At 47.6% G+C, this 9,861-nt stretch overlaps 1 protein-coding gene across 1 annotated transcript in view; it reads left to right on the forward strand.

Annotated features, from left to right (window-relative positions):
- The first annotated feature begins 3,797 nt into the window (after positions 1 to 3,797).
- MCF2L (MCF.2 cell line derived transforming sequence like) overlaps positions 3,798 to 9,861 on the forward strand; it is a 116,188-nt gene continuing 110,124 nt past the window's right edge. Inside the window, exon 1 of the mRNA XM_011379516.2 lies at positions 3,798 to 3,997. Coding sequence (XP_011377818.1) covers positions 3,919 to 3,997 — 79 coding nt within the window. The 5' untranslated portion in view covers positions 3,798 to 3,918. The remainder of the gene's footprint in view (positions 3,998 to 9,861) is intronic.

Raw genomic sequence — 9,861 nt, forward strand, 5'->3', positions numbered from 1 at the left:
CAGTTTTAAGCGGCACTGCTACAGACATTGATATCTATGGATACTGGTGTGCATGTGACAGAACACTTGGCTGGACACAGTAGCTATGCATCTCTCAGACTTTGTCATACAGCTTCACTTCATTTCCCAAAGGAATTGTGCCAATTTGCATGCCTTTTTGCCAGCTTATTCACCATCAGCTGCAGGGGATGTGCATCCTTGTTAATGTCCAGCTCTCATTTGGGGTGGAAACCACATAAGCTTTTCTTGCTCAGCCCTGCACCCTGGAACCAGCACCTGGGCCTGGCTCATGTCTCCAAGGACGAAGTTGTTCAGGAGTCGAGGGTGCATTCTCAAAGTTCCCCACGCTCCAGGATGCCTTTGTTAGATGTTACACCTGCTCCACACCCCAGCTCAGAAGTGAGGTTGTGCTGTTAATGGTCACAGATTTCTTCAGAGGGTCATTTACAAGTCTCCCTTTTTTTCTTACTGCCCGCCCCTCATCCCTCGCCCTTGATGTCGGATAAGGCAGCACAGGAAATATGTGCGTCCTCACTTTCCATGGCCAGTGTCCAGCTGCACCTAGGCCTGGATGCTCCCTTCTCCTCTTACCTCTCACAATGGTCCATCTCCGCCTTCCCCTCTCCCCAGAGCTCCCCCACTTGTCTCAGGAGGGCAGGCTCCCCAAGGCTCCTGGTTTCTCAGAACCCAACCCCTCTACCCCTCCAGCTCTCCTGTTTCTCACCTCCCTTTCATGGCTAACTTTCCGGAACGGTTGCTAAGAGGATGTGTTCCGTATCCTGGTATAACATTACGCTCCGCCTTCCCACCTGGGCGCCGTCCGGCCTCATTCAAAGGGATAAACAGTCGGATAAACAGTCGTGTCCTGCTTCTTCTCCTTTCTGGGAGGGGGGCAAGGCAGTGATGGAAAGCAGGCCTGTGTCCTTGCAACACTCAGGCTAAGATTCTTCATGCTGTGTTGAGTTTGGAACCTTATCTAACTGTCCCTATATAACTGTAAGAGACATTGGGGATGACATTCCAGTTGAGATATGACATTTCCCTGAAGCAAACACTTGTTTTCTAGGTCTTTGTACATATCTGCGTTTGAATCCTGCCTCCGCCACTTACCAGCTGTGTGACCTTAGGCAACTCATTGAACCTCTCTGTGCCTTATTTTGTAAAATGGTAAAAATAGTGTCTACTTCCTAGATCCTAATGAAAATTAAATCAATTCACACAATCTGAGTTTAGGAGGGTCCCTGGAATTTCGTAAGTGCTCAATAAACACTGGGTGGTATTTTATGATTGCTATACTTTAGACAAATATTAAAAGATTTGTACAGAAACTACCATTCGTGCTATAATTTAAGCAGAGAGTGAACGTTTGATAAAGATTGAGAGAGAGAGAGATGGTGGGTGGGAGGGAGAGACGTTCATTTTGAGAGACTGACTCACACAATTGTGGAGCTTGGTAAGTCTGAAATCTGCAGGGCAGGCTGCAGGCTGGAGCCCCAGGGAAGAGGTAGAGTTGTAGCTAGAGTCTGAAGTCAGTCAGTCTGGAGGCAGAATTCCCCCCTCCTCTGGGGATATCAGTCTTTTTCTCTTAAGGCCTTCAACTGATTAGATGAGGCCCATCCACAACAGGGAGGATGATCTGCTTTACTCAAAGTCTACTGATTTAAATATTAATCAAATCTACAAAATACCATCGAAGGGACATCCAGACTAGTGTTTGGCCAAACATCTGGGCACCGAGGACTGGCCAAGTTGACACATTAGAGCAACCATCACAGGTGCCATCAGACTCAACCCGGAAGCAGTGCTGGAATTAGCAGCTTGGGCCCAGAAATGGCACCAGCCAGAAGTGTTTGAGGAGACAAAATGGATGGCACAGGGTCTAGGAAAGAGGTTTAGAGTGTGAGTGGAGGACGGGAGGCTGAAACCAGGGTGGGTAGATTTTGTCTTTTCCTTTGCTTTGCTTTTGGTTTAAAGATGGGATAGCATCTCACAGTGATCAATTCTCAAAGTGTGGACCAGCAGTGTCCACATCACCTGGGGTCCTGTTAGAAATGCACATTCCTGGTCCCCTCCCCACTCGCAGACCTACTGGATTGGAAACTCTGGCCTTCCAGGTTAACAAGCTCTTGGGGATTCCAATGCACCCAAAGTTTAAGCACCACTCGAGTACACTTCTGTGCTGGAAGAGGTGGGGACCTGCCTGGGAGAGGGGATGTCTTGGCCGAGGCCTAAGGCAGTGTGGCTTGGGGGACCAGTTTTGGCCCAGGACAAGTGTGAGTGTCATTGCGTCTTGAGCAGTGGGAAGGCAGTGGGAAGGCAGATGCTGCCCACTTCATTTTGGATGCTCTGCCAGGTACAGGCCTTCCTGAGGTCAGAAACAGGTTATGACCTGTGGTTATGATGGGGAGAGGTGTGCGAGTGGATTGTGTCTGGCTCATGTGGCCATAGGCACACCTAGGGTTTGGTTCAGCAAGAGGTAGCCTGGGACTTTTGTCCACAGGGAAAGGCTCACTGCCCTGTGGTGACACTTTCCCAAACCTCTCCCTTCGTTCGGCTCTACTTTGAACCATACAAAACTGCCGATGTTCAATGGATTTTGATGTTAAAAATTTTTTTAAAGGCAGCCATACTTAGTTTTACCCTACATCTTTCCTGTGTGGTTATTATACATCTTCATTTCATGTTACAATGATTTGTTTCCAGATCTTGTGTCCCAGACCCATAGCTCTCTGAGGGCAAATGCTGTGTCACCTTCATCTTTTCACCCAGCTCAGTGCCTGACAGTCACCACACTGGGATGCTGGCACACACATTGTATTGACATGAGCAGCATTTTGAACCTCAGCCATCCGTGGCTTGAATTTCCCAAATCATTCATGAAAATGGGCACTTTTCCTGAAATAGTCCTGTAAGGAAGGACATGCTACCTGTAATGCCAACCACAAAAGGATGGTAAGACCCCTGGGGAAGGAGAGACCCCATCCAGGGCCGTGTGTGCACACACCTGGTTCGTGCACATTTGTGGGACGTGGCAGCCATAGCCGTGCACACGCATGACTTGCATCGTCAGGGCGCTGAGGTGTAGAATGCACACAGTGGCTTGGTGCCAAACATGGTGAGGTCGGAGGGCCCGAGACTGCGGCGCGCGCTTCCCTCGCCGCCTGCGTCCTTGGCAGGCAGGCAGCGCCCTGAGGAGTGGCTGGGCCACCCGAGGACCCACCACAGACCCGCGGACCCACTGACGTGGGGCGGCCTGAGCGGCATGAGGCGGCACGGGCAGGGCGCTCTCGGCTGCTGCGGCCTCTGCACCTGCCCAGGGACAGCAGGAGGTAAAGGGGGGCAGGCAGGTTCGGGACCGCCCGGGCCATCTCCGCAGCTCCTCCTTCCTCTACTGGAGGGAACAGAGATCCTTGGGAGGGGTGAGCTAGGCTGCGCCTCTGAGCGAGGTATCGCTGCGGTCCCAGGTCCCCGCGGGGTGCATGCTTGGGTCAGGCGATCGTTGGGTGCACACACTTGAGTTCCAGGAGACCGGAGTGGGTGCACACACAGGGCTCCCTGGTGACCTTGGAGGTGCACACGCAGGGATTCCAGGTGACCTTGGGGTGCATACGCAGGGCTTCCAGGTGACCGCGAAGTGCACGCGCAGGGCTTCCAGGTGACCGCAGGGGTGCACACGGAGATCCCCGGTGGCCGCGGGAACACGCGGGGCGGGCGGGCTTCCGCTTCCGCTGAGCAGCCCCCACCCCGGCGCAGGGCGCGCCCCTTAGCGGGGCTGGGGACCAATCCCGGGAAGGGAGGCGCTGCCGTGCCCCCCAGCCTCGCAGCTGAGCCCCCTCCCCACTAGCGCTACCCCACCCATGAAGCACCTTCTGGTGCAGAGGAAAGCAGCTGCAGAGGATCGTTGTGTTCTGCCGGAGGATGAGGTTTTGGCTGAGAAATGAAGAGATGGCCCTGGAAGAAATGGTGCAGAGATTAAATGCGGTTTCCAAGCGCACTGGTAGGAGGAGCTGCTGGCCTTGAATTCTATATTCTTAAGCTTGACATCCTGTGTTGAATGCGTCTAATTTTTGTATAACAGCGTTCTTTTTTTTTTTTTTTTTCCCTAGCAGCGATAACAGAAAAGAGCAGATATGATGAGCATTTATGTAGCAGCTGATAGGTTTCCATGAACGGTCAGCATGATTTTTTTCTGCCTAGGATAGTTAAAATAAATGCAGGTTGGTGACATAGGTTTTCTAGTGGATCTCAGGTTTGTCTAAGGAACCGTTTTCTGAAATCTCATGAAACCTGCATTTCAGTTTCATTTTAAACCGTGGCAATGGAAAAAGCATAAGTATTTGCGGATTAAAATAATGTGAGCCAAGGGCTTTTTAAGCCTGGTGTAGGGGTGGTGAAGATACTAGAACCTCATTTTGAGGAGGAAAAAATCCAGATTGATCAAGTGGTTCTTTTCTCCACCAATACAATTTCACCTAAGACAAATGGGTAAAGAGTGGGAGAATGGCATCGTTAGACATTCATTGTCTGTATTAATCAAAAGATTACTTAAAATAAGCTTTGAAGAGCAGTTCAAATGGATTCATTTAGATTTAAGTAAATCCTGAGCTGGTGGTGTCTTGCTGTTGGCTTTCAGTCAGTCACATCTGAGTTTTCCTGCTGCATTATGCAGGGGAAAACAGTCAACGTTAACATTTCAAGTTTTCCTTGAAATGAAGAGGAAGTAATCATAGATCATTAAAAGTAAGTTGACAAAATTTTTCTAATATTGCCATGTTATGTTACATACCGTTACTTTGTTGTCTAAACACTTTCCTGAGAGATCAGATTTTGTCTGTTATTTGATTTAGGCGTGGTAGTCTTTCTTTCTTCTCTCTTTCTCTTTTTCATAAGTGAGAGACCCCAATGGATTTCAAGAGCAGAGCAGAGCAATAATTAAATCCGCATAAGCATCTATGCTTATGAGACTTTTAGAGACATTCAGTTTTTAATGGTGATTTTCTTGTTTAAGGCTCCTGGATTTGGTGTGTATGGGTCAAAAGAAAATAAAGCCATTTTATATCATTTGGCCTCTTATTCTTAGAAAGGTAGCTCCCTTTTTCTGAAGTGCAGATTGTGTTCTTGCCTGGTGCTGGATTTGGCGTGTGACTGAGGTGAAGGGCACGGTGGACCGCAGATTCACAGGAGTATTCCCACTGGCCCTGAAGGAGGAGGGACAGCACTTGTCTGCTCTTCACACCCTCTGCATTGGGCCTGGAGTCAGAATTTTAGAGCGGGAACTGTTCCAAGAGTGATGTCATACCCTAGGTTTTAGGGATGGAGGTTTTCCCTTGAGCTCCAAAAGATGCATGTGCAATTTGAATGGTAGAAAAGCTATCTCTCAAGAGCAGGAATGACACTGACCATTCACTGAAAATGTATTTCAAGCCTGGTTCTTATGAAAATGGTCTCATTCTAAACAGAAGTGCTCCAGTGTGTGTCCTTTGACACATCTGTGCTACCAGCAGTTGCAGATTTCACCAAGACGCTTTTAAATTCAGATCAATAGATACTCAGCTTTATGAATATCCAGTATCATTTGGTTAGGGGAGAAGACCACTGCATCCATACCCCTGCTTACCTCCCGTTAACACTGCCTCTTTCTTTAGCACAAATCCAGTTTTCACTGATGCTGTGTATGAGGCACCCATGAACGGAAGCTGTGAGACATGATGCGGACTTTAGGGTGGTATTGACACAGTGCCATCCACCAAGCATGGGGTATGTTATATATTCTCTTTTGGAGATGCGGATATAGGTTGATGGAAACCTACTCACTGACTCGGGTCTAAATCCTAAGTACTTCCTCAGAAGAATTCCCCATCTGTAGTAGAAGTCGTTCTGCCTCCAGGTTATTTGGGATCAATGGCAGGTATGGGCTGGTGGCCGAGGGTTTATTTGCCTGCTGGCGCAGTAATTCAGGGAGGGGGGCCTGGCCCATTTAGGACAGAGTCAGAGCTGAAGGCCTGGGTTCGGTGACCTTGCACAGGGCTTTGTGGCTATTTCAGCTGCACAGAGCTGGGCCCTCCATGGCTCCACTTTGAACCAACAGGCGGTTTATCTTTGCTAGACTGAACATGACGCTGCTTTATTTTAAGGTCAGATTTATATGTTGCTCCCACTCATCTAGGACATCCATTCTCTAGGTTATTCAGCATGTAGAGGAAAATAAAGCCTGCTGCCTGTATGGTCTGTGAATCTGTATCTCCTGACCTTAAGAATTTAAATTTTATATAGTCTTGAACCAAATCTTTAATCACAAGACCAGGAGTACTTTCCAGTGGCAAAACCTCCCTTTCTATGTGGTACGGCTCCTTCCCAGCATTTCCATTATCTGGATTTTCTCTTTTTATTTGCAGTAATCAGTGAAAAAGTAATAAATATTTGCAGGGGAAATGCTACTGGATCTAGTTGATTTAAGCATTTTCTGAATACTGAAGAGCAGTGGTCCTCAAGCATCTGAATCATCGGAGAGAATCCTCACAGATCTCTGGGCCCCACCTCAGAGTTTCTGATTCAGGGAGTCTCCCCACCACCCTGGCTGAGAATTTGCATTTTTAAGTTCTCAGGTGATGCTGATAGTGCTAGTCTAAGAACCAAATAATCAGAACCACTGCAGTAGAAAAGTCTTTAAATTTTGTACTACTTTCTCCATTAATTGATCTTAAACAAAATACTTTTGTCATAGATGAATGGATGAGGATGGATGGGTAGATGGGTGGATGGATGGATAGACAGATGGATGAATGGATGAGACTGCATATAGGATAGTAAAAATAGAAGCTATATCATTTTTGAATTTTTAATGTCCCCCCCCCCAAGGAAGACTAACAATTTTTAACTCTTTATATATTAAAGAACAAAACCTCTGTTTGCATCAGAACACGAGTGATGGTGGGGGAAGGTGCTGATGAGCCTGCCTCACTCCTCTGGTTAGAGTTCAGCCATGGTGCCCATACTCTTTGGACCAAACACCTTCCTTCCCATCCATTCTGTCCTATCTTCTCATTTTCTACACCAAGCTTACCACAATCCAAAAAGCCAGATTTCATCTGAGCGATGACTTTAGGGAGATGGGGATGCTGTCCCGGCACCATCATTATACCGACATTTGAGTAATTATTGTTCATTCTTCTGACATGTTCCTTTTTAAAAACTGAAGCATCCCAGAGTGGTGTTGTCTGTGTGCCATATCTATATTCAATTGCAAGGAGAAGTGAGACTCTTTTTTTAAGGAAGTTCTGTTGCTGAGATCTTTAGAGAATTCTAAATAAATTCAGAAAATTAGAGAATTCAGAAAATGGACATCGCTTTTGTGACAGACCCGATCTGTGAAGCTTCTTTGGAGCATAAATAGATGTTGTGAGAGAAAAAGGTAAATAACATAGAGGAAAAAGCCCAAATAGATAGAAAGTTCTCTGTGAGGGAGATGCTGCGACCTCATTCTTATCTTTAATTTGCGGAGCCTGTACCCTGCATGAGTCTTCTTTTCTAAGGGAGATTCAGTTTTCTGTGTTCTGCAGCTGCTCATTGTTTCAGTCTTAACAGAACCCTTTGGTTTGCTCTAACCCTTGGGGTCTCTGGCCTCCCACCTAGGCCAGCCTGGCCCCATCTGAGGACTTGTCCACCTCAGCCTGTGTCATCCCCCGTTTTTGGCCTCTGGCAAGCTCTTCCCTCTTGTCGTCTCTGGTCTCATGTTGGAATGTGTCCTTCTTCTGTCAGAGAACTCTGTACTTACAAGGGCTCTGGTGTCTGGCTTACTTCTCTTCCCCACCAGCAGGGCTTATTGTGCCTCGTGTGCATCCACGATCCCTGGTGATGCTCATCCATTCCCTTACTCTCTCCACCACCCTGGCTGATCCCCGCACTCTGCAGTCGTCATCACCAGACTTGGCTTTACCCACTCGTTCTGCTCTAGCCCAAGTCCCACAGTCCTGTGAGGAGCCTGCTCCCTCCCCTAGCCCCCATCAGTACTGTGAGGGGCCTGCTTGAAAATAAATAGTTAACCCAGAAATGCCAAAACACACCCTAAGAACTTTTGTGTGATATTTAGACAAGCTTTCGGAAGATTCTTCTGTGCATAATGTGGCTATTTTTGTTTCCATTATGGGGTCTGGAAGCCCTTGGTGTGTGAGGTTAGAGCAGCAAGGAGGCCAGAGAGAGGAGCCCGGAGTGAGAGCAGAGAGATTTGGACCAGTGACCTTGTCAGGTCAGGCTGCTGTAACAGAGGTACCACAGACTGGGAGGTTTATACAACAAAAATTTATTTCTCACAGTTCTGGAGGCAGGAAGTCTGAGATCAAGGTGTTGGAAGGGCTGATTTCTCCTGAGGCCTCTCTTCTTGGCGTGTAGATGGCCATTTTCCTCCTGCGTCCTCATATGGTCATCCCTCTGTACATGTCGTTGTCCTGAGCTCCTCTTCTTATAAAGAAGGACACCAGTCACTTGGGATTAGGGCACACCCTAATGACCTCACTTTACCTTAATTATGTCTTTAAAGGCCCTATCTCCAAATACAGTCACATTCTGAAGTCTTAGAGATTGAGACTTCAACATATGGGTTTTGTTGAAGTTCAGCCCATGACAGCCAGATTGTGTATGAGCTGTAGGCCGTGGCTCCAATCTCAGCTTGAACTCTGAGGGAACTCAGAAGCCTTTTAGAAATTTCAGCAGAGTTGTGATATGATCTCACCTATTTTAAAGGCTCATTTGGATGCTTGTTGAAAAGGTGGAGGGAGCCATGTGAAAGGGAGGCCATTACCTGGTCCAGGTCCTGGAGAAGGTGGACGGCCCCTGAGACTGGGGTGGCAGGCATGCGCAGGTGGCAGGCAGTCTGGGCAGTGGGGTCCTGGATATGTTTTGAAGGTCGGGCTGACCAAGCTGGACATGGGCAATGAGAGGATGGGAAGAGTACTGTGCTGGCCTATCCACTGGCACTCTCTGGCCAAAAACTCTCCCTGGGAAGGTGGTATGTGGCTGAGTGAGACTCAGCTTAGCATAGCAGTGGGCTGGAGGCTGAGGGACCGGAGCATCAAAATGGGCTTACAGGGGATAAGAAGCTTCCCAAGACATCCTCAGAGGCAAAGTGGTATGACACCCCTGACTGACTCAGCCAGGGGGCACAGGGTATGTGCATTTCTACACGGAAATGTTCATAACACTGAACATAAGAGCTTCAGATGCAGGGGCCGCAGCATCCTGCAGAATTAAAATCCACCTAGCACGGTTTCCATCAGATGCATTAGTACCCGCCCTCGTGCCTGTCATCTTCTGCCTCAGTGGTGGAATCCTTGGACTCGTTTTTTCAAATCCATTTTTAAAACTTGTTGAGGCCCTTTAGGAAGAAAATAGTACAGAGAAGTGAGATAGACATTGGTTAGGGGTTGCTGAATATTTCGTAATGCATAATTTAAATTTCATAATGCATAATTAGGTAAGTATGACTATGAAACATGGAAACTATTTTAAAAACAAACAAAGACCTTACACAGAAAGTTTATTGTGAATCTTGTTAGCAGAAACTCAGCAACGAGCTTTGGAGATTCTGAGCAGAAAGAGAAACGTGTGGGATGAAATTAGTGATTTATTCTTTTTCAGAATTGTCCTCTGGAGGTATTTCTGGTTTTCTCCAGTTAACACAGGTTCTCAGAGTGTAGTACCCAGCCAGCCATCACCTGGGAGCTTGTTAGAATTGCAGATTCTCAGGCCCACCCCAGCAAGGTGAGTCTGATGCCCCAAATTTGAGGCCTGCACAGGTGCTGGGAGGGTGCCAAGGCTCAGGTCAGTGAGAAGATGAAAGAAAAGCAGGGCACCCAACTCCTTCAG

The sequence above is a fragment of the Pteropus vampyrus genome, unplaced genomic scaffold (assembly GCF_000151845.1).
Source record: "Pteropus vampyrus isolate Shadow unplaced genomic scaffold, Pvam_2.0 Scaffold363, whole genome shotgun sequence".
Classification (NCBI taxonomy): Eukaryota; Metazoa; Chordata; class Mammalia; order Chiroptera; family Pteropodidae; genus Pteropus; species Pteropus vampyrus.